Source organism: Somniosus microcephalus, chromosome 4 (genome assembly GCF_052327205.1).
Source record: "Somniosus microcephalus isolate GS21.2 chromosome 4, FLI_Smic_1.0, whole genome shotgun sequence".
Taxonomy (NCBI): Eukaryota; Metazoa; Chordata; class Chondrichthyes; order Squaliformes; family Somniosidae; genus Somniosus; species Somniosus microcephalus.
Genome location: NC_140990.1, coordinates 154,590,343 through 154,603,568, shown reverse-complemented (window position 1 = coordinate 154,603,568; position 13,226 = coordinate 154,590,343). Strand labels below are relative to the sequence as shown.

The window sequence follows — 13,226 nt, the reverse complement described above, 5'->3', positions numbered from 1 at the left end:
CACGGAAAGGATGGCTACCTACGTGGAAATGATTGCTGCCTCCGTGGTAAGGCTGGCTACGGTAGAGAGGAGGGCTACGGCCATGGAGGAGGTTAGTCGCAAGGGTATGGAAAACATGGTGAGTGTTCAGAATAGAATGACATCTCTTGAGGAGTGATGGGCATCTATTGAACAGAGAAACCAGACCTTCATGGAAGTCCTTCTGAGTAGGACTGCCATTGCAGATACGGGTCCCCATGGCCCCCCTGATGTGCAGCAAGGTGCTCTCAAGCCACTTGCAGGCGCAGAGGGGGAGCTGACCCATGAGAGGGAGGTTGGTGGCAGACCTCAAGGAAGTGGGGGCTCCTCTCCACGCGCTCACACTTCTATGCCACTGCAGAGCCCTCGGTCAGAGCCCCACTGGAGTCCACACCCAAGTGAGTTAGACGTCTCAACCCCTGCACAGCCGCAGACTGCTGACGAGCCCTCACAGGCTCGCCACCCCAGAGGACAACCGCCAAAGGTGTCGAGACAGGAGCAGCAGGAAAGTGAGCAAGGGGCCTCCACATCTGCTGAAGCCACAGGAGAACCACTACGTAGGAGCACGCGTAAGAGGAAAATAAAGCACAAGTAGTCACAAGGGTAGTCACTTGGGTGAAATGTGTATATTGTAAAAATGCCATCAGTTGGTTCTTGTGCATAAAATTTCTGATGGCAACTGTTGCAGTTCTGGCGTGTGTCATTTCGTGAATGGGGCTTTCACATTGAGGGCTTAGGATTACTTGCAGTTGTCAGGGTGCTGGTCAAATAGCTAGGAATCCGCAGGGTTTGGCCATTGTTGACGCTCAGGTAAGAAGCTGCGAGGCAAGAGTTTGATTGGCTAGGCTAAGCAAATCGGGCCAGGATGAGTGCGTTCCTTGTATCCCGGCCAGCAATGTTCTCGCGTAATGCTACCGCTGGTTGATGGGCCTCTGTAGGATGCTCGTTTTCGCCCTCCTCCTCCTCATCATCATCATCTGAGGAGGGTATGTGAGGAGCCACTTGGTCCTCAGGAATCTGCAAGCCACGACGCTGTGCCATGTTGTGGAATGCACAGCAAACCACGACGATTCTGGAGACCCTGGCTGCTGAGTACTGTAGGGCTCCACCTGATCTATCCAGGCAGCTGAAGCGCATCTTCAGCAAGCCGATTGTTTGCTCGATTATGGATCTGGTGGAAATGTGGCTGGAGTTGTAGCGCTCCTCAGCATTGTTGGCTGGCCTCCTCAATGGCGTCATTAGCCAAGTCCTCAGGGGATAGCCCTCATCTCCAAGTAACCATCCTTGAAGTTAGTCTGGCGGCCTGAATAGCGGAGGCACACTAGACTGGCGCAGTATGAAGGAGTCATGGCAACTGCCAGGGTACTTGGCACAAACATGCAAAATCTCCTTCTTGTAGTCACACACCAGCTGAACGTTAAGGGAGTGGATGCCCTTGCAGTTGATAAAAATACCTGGATTGCGATGGGTGCCCTAAGGGCCACATGTGTGCAGTCAATGACGCCCTGCACCCTTGGAAAGTCTGCCAGATGAGCTAATCCAAACGCTCGCGCCGTCACATTTGCGCGATCCCTGGTGAAATGGATGTGATTGTGCGCGAGGGCAAAGAGGCCATCGGTTACCTGCGTGATGCAAGTGTGTGCGGCGGACTGGGAGATGCCGCTGATGTCTGCTGATGATCCCTGGAATGAGCCTGAGGCAAAAAAGTGGAGTGCGGTGGTGACTTTGATGGCCACTGGTAAGGAGTGTCCATCTGGTCCTCTGCCTCTGGGCAGCAGGTCTTGCTGTATCATTGCGCAGATGTCAGTCATTACCTGTCGCGAAAGTCAGAGCCGCCTTTGGCACTGCTGCTCAGTCATGTTGAGGTAGCTGACCCTGTGTCTGTAGACCCTGTTTGGGGGGTATCTCCTGCGCCGATGGGCTTCCATGCGCTGGCCCCTTCTGGCCTGTGCTGCCTCAGGTGGGTGAGCAGCAGCCTGTCGCTCCTGCTGCTGGTGCTGCTGTTGTTCCTGGTTCTGCTGCTGCCGCGCCGCGCCTGGTGCTCGAGCTCCTCTAATGCCAAGAAGGGAAGGAGAAAAATGGCTCCCATGCTTCTGGCATATGCCTCCGCTGAGGAAGCGCTGAGTGAGGGTGGCGAGAGGGCTTTCCCAGGAGTTCACACTGGAGATGTGTGTGAGGCTCCAACCTTCCAGAGGTGTGGTTAAGCCTGGTAAAAGTTGCCCCAGGCCTGAAACAACAAAGTCCTGCCACCTGCAAATGATGACTGATCAAATCTCCTCTTTACTGGTTGACCTGCAGCTGATAGTCAGCAAACCAATAGTGCTCACATCAGGTTTCACAGGCGTGATCCCCACCAGGCATGTTTTACATGGGAAAAGGGTTAAAAATGCAAGGGCCTGTTAAAATGGCATTATAAAGGCCAATTATTGCTGATTAAGAGTTTTAAAGACCAGTCCCGCCTGTTGGAGGCGGGACTGATTCGGGACCATCAGACACGCCTGGGTTAAAATGGCTCAGGGTCGGGAACCAGGCGGAGGGGTCCTGCCCGCCAGTTTTAGCGATTTTAGCCCCCCGCATGCCTCAAAGCCCGCCTCACGGCTCAGTTAAAATCGAGCCCATGATGTCCGAATCAGTTATAAAAATGGAAAATAAAAGGCGCCACCATAAATCCCTGGGGCACACCACTGCTTGTATCCTGCCAAGGCAAAAAAATATCCACGTACACCCACTCTGCTTCCTATCTCCTACCCATACAACTACACTCCCTTTAATACCACGTGTATTCATTTTTGTAATGAGTCTCTTGTCTTGCAAGTCAAATGTCTTCTGAAAATCCACTGTATTCACTTTATTTATACATCAATTCCTTAAAAATAAAAATAGTCAAGCACAACCTGCCTTTCACTATCCCACCTTGCTTAGATCAGCCTTTCCAAGTGTCCATTATTTCATCCCATCTCATGGAGCCTGGAAGTTTACCCAGAACCAAGCCAAGACTGACTGGCTTATAATTTCATGGCTTATCCTTTTCTTGAAGTGCGATGCAACATTCGTCACCCCTCCCTCCTTCAGCACAATTCCAGTTTCCAAAGATTTCTGGAAAATTATGGCTATTAGCTCCAGAACTACTCTCACTATTCTGGGAAGCATACTATCTGGCCAAGTGACTTTACCCATTTTAGTCTCATTCATTCTTTTTAATACTTGATTCCCATTAGTGGCTCCTCCACATGATCCTCTGGTACATCTACATTCCTATTTTCACCTTCCTCTGTAAAAATTAAAGCAAAATATTTATCATGGCCATTCCTTCATTCTCAAAATTACATGGTGGTCTCTTCATCACCAAATGGCTCTACCTCTTCTTTTACTATCCTTTTACTTACTATGTGCTTATAAAAGCCCTCACTATTTCCCCTTGGGTTGGCTACCAACTTTTTTCATACTCCCTCATAGCCATCTTCTTGCTTCCTTTCTATATTCATTTTATATTTCTCAGCTTTCTTTTATATTATCCTCCCCATATTTATCACGCTGCTTTTTCAGAAACCTAGTTTTTGCTCTAAACCTCTCTCTATCCATAAAACCCCAAAATGTGACGCACCCTCTTTACTTCTAGTCAGAATGTATTTAACCGTAAATAAACACCCATTACTACTCCACTCTTTGATCTGCCATTTATTCCAACAAATCAATCTGAGCTGGGTCTTCTGTCAGCCCACTGAAATGACCCAATTCATAGTCCAATTCAATGACTCTGTCCATTTTAATGTGAACGTGATTACTATTTATTAAGTGTCCTCCTAACTTCAGGTCAATTGCTTACCCTTAAAATGCAAAAACTAGCACAGATCCTGGGAGATACAAAGAATAACAGAAGGTGACAAAACAGATAGTGACAAAACAGATAGTAAGAGCTACAAAAAGGGAGTATGAAAAGAAACTTGCAAGGGAAGTCAAAATTAACACAATTTTTTTTTACAATTATATTAGGAAAGATAGCAATTTGAAACCTGATAACGGTGGTGTTGTCAAGGAAGTAGGTGAGAACATTGCTGATGCCCTATCTATAATCTTCCAAAGTTCTCTCGATTCAGGAACCGTTCCTTTAGATTGGAAAATTGCGCACGTCACTCCGCTATTTAAGAATGACGAAAAGGGGAAACCAGGGAGTTGTAGACCAGTTAGCCTAACATCTGTTGTCAGGAAATTACTAGAGTCTATAATTAAGGATAGAGGAACTGAACACCTTGAACATTTTCAGCTGACGAGAGAGGGATTTGTAAAGGTAGGTCATGCCTGACAAACCGGATTGAATTTTTTGAAGAGGTGACTAAAGTAGTGGACAGGGGAATGTCTATGGATGTTATTTATATGGACTTCCAGAAGGCACTTTGATAAAGTGATAAACAGAGACTGTTCGCTAAAGTTGAAGCTCATGGAACTGAAGGCAAATTACTGACCTGGTTAGGAAATTGGCTGAGCGGCAGGAGACAGTGAGTAGGGATAATGGGCAGGATGTGACTAGTCGTGTCCCGTAAGGATCTGTGTTGGGGCCTCAACTATTCACTGTATTTATTAACAATTTAGATGATGGGATAGAAAGCCATATATCCAAGTTTGCCGATGACACAAAGATAGGCGGCATTGTAAGCACTGTAGACGGAAGCATAAAATTACAAAGATATTAATAGGTTAAGCGAATGGGCAAAACTGTGGCAAATGGATTTCAATGTAGGCAAATGTGAGGTCATCCACTTTGGACCTAAAAAGGATAGAACATAGTACTTTCTAAATGGTGAAAAGCTAAAAACAGTGGAGGTCCAGAGAGACTTGGGGGTTCAGGTACATGGATCATTAAAATGTCATGAACAGGTACAGAAAATAATCAAAAAGGCTAATGGAATGCTGGCCTTTATATCTAGAGGACTAGAGTACAAGGGGTTAGAAGTTGTGCTGCAGCTATACAAAGCCCTGGTTAGACCACACCTGGAGTACTGTGAGCAGTTCTGGGCACCACACCTTAGGAAGGATATAATGGCCTCGGAGGGAGTGCAGAGTAGATTTACCAGAATGATACCTGGACTCCAAGGGTTAAATTACGAGGAGAGTGATTACACAAACTAGGTTTGTATTTCCTGGAATTTAGAAGGGTAATGGGTGATTTGATCGAAGTTTTCAAGATATTAAGGGGAACTGATAGGGTAGATAGAGAGAAACAATTTCTGCTGGCTGGGGAGTCCGGGTGCATAGTCTAAAAATTAGATCCAGACCTTTCAGGAGTGAAGTTAGGAAATACTTCTACACGCAAAGGGTGGTAGAAGTTTGGAACTCTCTTCCACAAACAGCAATTGATGCTGGGTCAATTGTTAATTTTAAACCGGAGATTGTTAGATTTTTGTTAACCAAGGGTATTAAGGGATATGGGGCAAAGGCGGGTGGATGGAGTTAGGTCACAGATCAGCCGTGATCTAACTGAAAGGCAGAACATATCTACCACTACATCCTTCCTCATTAGGAAGGCAATATACTGATCAAGCAAATAGTCCCAGATGAACCCCTTCTTGTTTTGACCCAACTTTTGTTTCATCCTAAACCTTAGAATTCCTCCATTATTACAACCTTGTTATGACTGCATAACACCTGGTCCAAAACTGGCCCCACAAACTTGAAACAGTCAATGGCTTAGTTACAGGACTCACCACATCTCAGGAAACAAGGTGTTCATCCCTTCCCAGCTGTAGATGTTAAGAATGGACAACCAGAATTTACCCCAGGATGGGATTCCAACTGCACCACCTGAAACCAGGGGGAGGATGATTATGGTATGTGTTAAACATTTGTGTTTATGATCAGCATCTCCTGCCCTCAATACCTGATTATATATTTTTTTAATATTGACAGGAACAAGTAGCACCTCTTCATCCTCAAAACAATAGATACCAAAACTGAGGGACTAAAGAATACCTAACTCTGAAATGGTACAACTCTGAAGTGTAAGTTTATATAACACTGGGATAATTAAAAATATTTAAAACATTGAGGCCTTCTCCCAACCACAGGGACAAAGAAGGTTGTGAGTTAGCTCTCAGCTGAGGCTGCAACAGGGGCACTAGAACTGCCCACAATAGCCTGGATTCAGAGGAAGATGCTGGATGAGAATAGAATCATGTCCTCCAACTGGATAGCCTGCAGATACTCACTGTTAAAGCTCACGTGAATAATGGTCACCTAGACAAGGCTCTGCCTCCATGATGGGTTGAAGCAGGAGTACAGAAGGCCATACTTAGGACCAAAGTCTGGAGGAGTTTGCAGATATAGCTGGGGCGAAACTATGGAGTGATTTGAAAACGAGGATGATGATTTTAAATTCACTGTGTTGGGGACAGGGAGCCAGTGATGGTCAGCAAAGACTGGGGAGGGTTGTTTGGCAAGGGACATTTAGTGCAGGATAACATATGCATGGCTAAGATTTGGGCAGGTTGCAGTTTATGGAGGGTGGAGGATGAGAGGCCAATAAGGAGTGAGTGGTGCAGAAATAGAATCCAGAGGGGATGAAAGCTTGAAGAAAGGTTCAGCAGCAATGGGAGCAAACTTGCTGCAAAGGCAGTTGTTGATGTAGGGGAGAAAGTAAATAGATTAGGTGCTGGATGGGATATGGAGTTTGAAATTCAGCTTTGGATCAAACAGGACATAGAAGTTTCTCATGGAGCAATTCAGCTTGAGAATGTAGCTGGAGAGAGGGATGGAGTCACCGGTAAAGGAGCTGGTGGAGGCTGAGAATAATTACTTTGCTCTTTCTGATGTTCAGCTGAAGGAAATTTTGACTCACCCGTGACTTAATGTCAGACAGGCAGTCTGACAGCACAGAGTTGGTTAAGTGATTGAGGGAAGTGGTGGAAAGGTGAACCTAGTTGCAGCGAGCATACACATGTAGGCCAGCCCTGTGCTTGCAGATGACGTTATTGAGGAGCAGCATGTAGATGAGCAAGAGGGAGAGGTGGAGGGTAATCCTTGGGGAACATCAGAGGTGGCTGTGCAGGGGCAGCCCGGAAGAGATGTGCCAGCTGTGTTGGGACAGGTAGGAATAAACAGAACCACGGAAGACAGAGGAGTGGCAATGGAGGAGGATGGCATGGTTGATTGTATAAAATGCCACAGAAAGTTTGAAGAGAATAAGTAAAATAAAACAGCAAAGTTTCAATCAGACAGAATGTAACGTTTATATTTTGACCAGGACAGTCTCAGTGCTCTGAGCAGACGAGGCTGACAAGATTCAAACAGGGGATTTTGTACAGTGAGCACAGAGCTGGGAGACACACATATTTAAGGACTGAAAAGAAAGGGAGATACGAGCTGGGGCAGAAGTTGGAGGACGGATAGGCCGTTACTGGGGCAGTTATGCCAGCCATTCCAAAAGGGACAGGAATGGTATCTGAGCAAAATGAGGCATTAATATGCTTGAAAGGTAATCGAGGGATCAGGAGTGGGGTGAGGGAGGACCCAAGGAGCAGGTGGGTCGCTTGGAAAAGATGAGCTTGGAAGGGGTAGTGGGGAACATGGGAGGGAAACTGCAGAGTTACAGGGGACTGGAGGTAGGGTAAATGGGAAGTAGGGCAAATGTGAGAGTGGAGAGCGAGCCCGAGGGGAAACAGTGCAAGAGGACAAAAGATAAAAGTGGGATGAGTCAGTGAGAGCGGAGATAATCAGAGTCAGAGCATGAGCTGAATGTGGAAATCGGAGATAGAAATTGAAGTGACATTACTGTCGCAGAGTGGACGGATTGTATTAGTTTGTTCGTTTTTTTTAAATTAAATTGTTCATTTTTCACTGTTGTAATCCACTTGATGGTAGTTTGCATTGTGTTTTAGATTGATAGATATAATTTCCAGTGCCTTTAGTTAACGTTTTAACATTTTAGCATCTCAGTCTTTCAGTGATCAGTTTCTTAGAATTTTATAGGTCAGTGTCTTAGACGTCAGTTTGTTAGGTTTTTGTTCAGTGTTAAGTGTTTTAGTGGTCAGGGTCTCAGTGATTTAGAGGTCAGTGGATTGACTACCATAGCAGATGTTCCAAGTCCAGGCTAGGTACACTCCAACAAGAGGGAAGAATTGTGTCACATTTGCCACTTTCCAATCCTTAGGCACCTCCCCTGCATCTAGGGAAGATTGGAAAATGATGGCAAGCCTTTCCGCTATCTCCTCCCCCAATTCCCTTAGCAACCTGGGAAGCAAGCCATCTGGACCAGGCGACTTATCCACTCTAAGCATACCCAGCCTTTCTAGTACATCCTGGCTATCAATTTTCACCCCTTCCATTGCTTCTACCTTTTCCACTTCTACTGATATTTTGTCAGCATCCACCTCCTTAGTAAACACCGATACAAAGTACTCATCGAGTATTCTAGCCTGGCCCTGCACATCTAAGCATATATCACCTTCTTTCTTCCTAATAGGCCCCACCCCGCCTCTTACTACCTGCTTACTGTTTACATGCCGGTAGAAGATTTCTTGTATGTTAACCGCCATTCTACTCTCATAATCTCTCTTTGCCAATCTTATTTTCATCTTCACTTCCCCTCTCAACTTATTGTATTTGGTCTGGTTCTTCCTTGAAGAATTCACCTGACATGCATCATACACCCTCTTTTTTTTGTTTCATCATCTTCTCTATCTCCCTCGTCATCCAAGGAGCCCTTGCTTTGGTTCCCTTACCCTTCTCTCTTGTTGGAATATACCTAGCTGTACTTGGAACATCTCCTCCTTAAAGATCACCCAATGTTCGTGGGGCATTAGGACCAATTCTGGGGGAAGGGGCACTTGTACAAGATGGACGGGTTGCACCTGAACAAAGCCAGGACCAATGTTCTCGCTGACAGGTTAACTAGTACTGCTGGGGAGGGTTTAAACTAATTTTTGCAGGGCGAGGGGAACCAGAAAATAGCAGAGAGGAGCAGAAATGAGATCAGAGGACAGAGAGATATATAAACAGCAGTAAAATTAGAAATATCCCCAAAATTCCAGGGACCAGATTGAGCAAAATAGCAAAAGTGACAAAGGAGATACTGAATTGTACACACGTCAATGTCCATAGTGAAACTAATGAGGTTGGTGAGCTGCAGGCACAAGTTGCCACATGGGATTATGACATGGTTGCATTAACGGAGACATGGCTCAAACAAGGCCAGGAATGGGTTCTTAATATTCCTGGTTAGCAGGGATTCAAGAATGAGAGAGAAGGGAAAAGTGGAGGGGTGTGGCAGTGTTGATTGAGGATGATGTTACAGTCTAAACAGGAAGGATTTACTAGATGGTTCTAGGACTAGGGAGACAGTATACTGTAAATGGCACGATTTTGAAAAGTGTAGATGAGCAGAGACCTTGGTGTCCATATACACAAATCCTTAAAGGTGACAGGGCAAGTTGATAAGGTGGTTAATAAAGCATGTGGGTTACTTGGGTTTATAAACAGAGGAATAGAATATAAAAGCAAAGAGATCATGCTAGAACTTTATAAATCACTGGTTAGGCCTCCGCTGGAATCTTATGGACAATTCTGGGCACCACACTTCAGGAAAGAAGTAAAGGCCTTAGAAAGGGTAGAGGAGGTTTACCAGGATGTTACCAGGGATGAGGGGCTTCAGTTATGAGGAGAGGTTGGAAAAGTTAGGACTGTTCTCCTTGGAACAGAGAAGGTTAAGAGGTGACCTAATAGAGGTTTTCAAGATGATGAGAGGTTTTGATAGAGTAGAGAGAGAAAAACTATTCCCTCTGGTGAGTGGGTCAATAACCAGAGGTCAGATTTAAAATCACTGGAAAAGGATCTAGAGTGGAGATGAGGAGAAATGCTTTCAGAGAGTTGTCGGGATCTGGAATGCTCTATCTGAAAAGGTGATGCAAGCTGATTTTAAAAGGGAGCTGGACAGGTACTTGCAGAACTTACAGGGTTACGGACAAAAAGCGGGGGTGTGGGACGAAGCACGACTGATCTTTCAAAGAGCCAGCACAGGCACGACGGGCCGAATGGCCTCCTTCTGTGCTATAACTTTCTATGATTCTATGACTAGTCAAGGACATGATCCAGATGGTTGGGACCAGTCTTTGAGATTCAAGAAATCCATGAGCTCCTCACTTGGTCGTGGAGGTAAGGTTGGAGAAGACAGGGGGAAAGAGGTTTTGTAGCAGTTTTTCACAACTGAGTGACTTGCTAGGCCATTTCAGAGGGCAGTTAAGAGTCAACCACATTGCTGTGGGTCTGGAGTCACATATAGGCCAGACCAGGTAAAGACGGCAGATTTCCTTCCCTAAAGGACATTAGTGAACCAGATGGGTTTTTACGACAATCCGATAGTTTCAGGGTCACCATTACTGATACCAGCTTTTTATTCCAGGTTTATTTATTAACCGAATTTAATTTCCCCAACTGCCATGGTGGGATTTGAAATCGCGTCACCGGATCATTAGTCCAGGCTTCTGGAAAATTGGTCCAGTAACATAACCACTATGCTACCATTCTCACTGGCTGGAGTCATACCTAGTACAAAGGAAGATGGTTGTGGTGGTTGAAGGTCAATCATCGCAGCCCCAGGACATTGCTGCAGGAGTTCCTCAGGGCAGTGTCCTAGGCCCAACCATCTTCAGCTGCTTCATCAATGACCCTTCCTCCATCATAAGGTCAGAAGTGAGGATGTTCGCTGATGACTGCACAGTGTTCAGCACCATTCACAACTCCTCAGATAATGAAGCAGTCCATGCCTGCATGCAGCAAGACCTGGATGGCATTCAGGCTTGGGCTGATAAGTGGCAGATAACATTTGCTCCACACAACAGAATCACAGAAACCCCACAGTGCAGATAGAGGCCATTTCGACCCATCGAGCCTGCACCGACACATATCCCACCCGATCCCCGTAACCCCTACACCAACACATATCCCACCCTATCCCCGTAACCCCACGTATTTAATCCCCCCTAACACTAAGGGTCAATTTTTATCATAGCCAATCATCCTAACCCGCACATCTTTGGCAGGCAATGACTATCTCCAACAAGCGAGAGTCTAAACACCACCCCTTGACATTCAACGGCATTACCATCGCTGAATCCCTCATCAACAACATCCTGGGGGGGGGGGGGGGGTCATCATTGACCAGAAACTTAACTGGATTAGCCACATAAATACTGTGGCAACAAGAGCAGGTCAGAGGCTAGGTATTCTGTGGCGAGTGTCTCACCTCCTGACTCCCCAAAGCCTTTCCACCATCTACAAGGCACAAGTCAGGAGTGTGATGGAATGCTCTCCACTTGCCTGGATGAGTGCAGCTCCAACAACACTCAAGAAGCTCGACACCATCCAAGACAAAGCAGCCTGCTTGATTGGCACCCCATCCACAACCGGCATACCATTGCTGCAGTGTGTACCATCTACAAGATGCACTGCAGCAACTGGCCAAGGCTTCTTCGGCAGCACCTCCCAAACCTGCGACCTCTTCCACCTAGAAGGACAAGGGCAGCAGGCGCATGGGAACACCACCACCTCCAAGTTACACACCATCCTGACTTGGAAGTATATCGCCGTTCCTTCATCGTCGCTGGGTCAAAATCCTGGAATTCCCTCCCTAACAGCACTGTGGGAGCACGTTCACCACACGGACTGCAGCGGTTCAAGGCGGCTCACCCCCACCTTCTCGAGGGCAACTAGGGATGGGCAATAAATGCTGGCCTTGCCAGTGACGCCCACATCCCATGAATGAATTTTTAAAAAGTTTGAGGAGGTGGTTGATTATGACAAAAAAGAAAGGTTGTCCTTTCTTTCCAGGATAATCCTGGAGTAATAGGAAGATTGTGCTGAGGAGAGGGAAGCATGGTAGTGCTACACATGGGTGAGCCATCACATGATGAATGGTTAGACCAATAATCGAGCTTGTGGCCCTCAGACTTGAGAGTGAAAATGGGAACTATACCGGGGTAATGGCAGGGGTGGGCGATGGCGAGTGACTTAGGTGGGACACGAGTGTGGAAAGCTGAGGCAAGGGACTAGTTGAGCAGGCCAATAGTGGTAGAGGTGTCATGGCAGCAGAGAGCTAGAGGAGAGGGAGTTGGGAGCTTGAATGTGAAGTTCTGAAGATGTTGGAACAGAGTTTTCCATGGGTGGAGGCTGAGTTGGAGTAGGCAGGGAAATGTAGGGTGTAAGGAAGACTGGGAAGTGTTCAAAGATCAATGATCGAGGCCTCAAAAGGTGGAGAGGCTGCAAGGTTGAGGAGGAGGTTAGGTGAAGAGCAAGACTGAGTGGATTCAGAAAAGTCAAAAGGAGAAGAGAGAAACTAGGGGAGATTAGGTGCAGGTTGAAATCACCAAGGATGGGTCATCATTCAGTGCATTCCAAGGGAGAAGATTGCATTGGGGAAGTCATTGTGGAGCTTGGGAGGGTGTTAAAACAATGGGGATTTTGCATGAAAGACAGGAGGGGAGAAGAGGGTGAGGTGCCAGAGAGTAGGGGAAAAGGTAAGATGGGATGATAACACCCACCCCACTGCTTCAGTGGTTTGGGAAAGGAGTGCGATGGAATGGGAGGATAATCGTAAATTGGGTTTGTGTCAGGGTCAGGATGTCAATAGATTCATCCAGGATTAGGCTGTGGATCGTGATCGTGAGGGAGCAAACATTCTGGAGAGCAATATGAAGCAGGGCAGTGGTTGATAATCCTCTTAACAAGACTAGGGAGGAGGTAGAGGAAGAGAAAAGAGAATGGGGAGGAGGTTAGAGAAATTAACCCCCAAGGAGTGAGCTGGGTGGGATGGTCGTTGGGACCGGAGCACAAGACAGGTGTATTTGCTGGTCTGAGAGCCAACATCTCACGCGGTGATAGGTGGGTAATGCCAGAGGGAGGTTATTGGTTTGTTGAAGAGGGATTCAAGCCTGGAACAGCAGCAGGAGAGAAGAAAGGCTGGTGGGGAGAGGGATTGAGAGGACATGGTGATGGAGAAGTAGAAAGTGGAATAGGGCATGGCTACAGGAGGTTAGGAGTAGTAAGAGAAAGCAGTACATAGCCAGAAAGTTACCAGACAAAGAGGGAGGCCACAGGTCCAGAGTGATAACAGCCAATATGCATGTGTGTGCTCACAGAGGGAGACCTTAGATTATATGAACTAGTGGCAGAAAGCAAGGAAGATTCTTAGCGTAGGTGCTGGATAAGAGAAGGTAACATCC

At 46.5% G+C, this 13,226-nt stretch overlaps 1 protein-coding gene across 3 annotated transcripts in view; it reads right to left on the bottom strand.

The window, feature by feature from the left end:
* Window positions 1-13,226, bottom strand: part of lss (lanosterol synthase (2,3-oxidosqualene-lanosterol cyclase)) — a 117,671-nt gene that overhangs the window by 79,012 nt on the left and 25,433 nt on the right. For all 3 annotated transcript variants that reach the window (XM_085985364.1, XM_085985362.1, XM_085985363.1), the window contains exon 6: window positions 5,721-5,817. In XM_085985364.1, coding sequence (XP_085841490.1) covers window positions 5,721-5,817 — 97 coding nt within the window. The remainder of the gene's footprint in view (window positions 1-5,720; window positions 5,818-13,226) is intronic.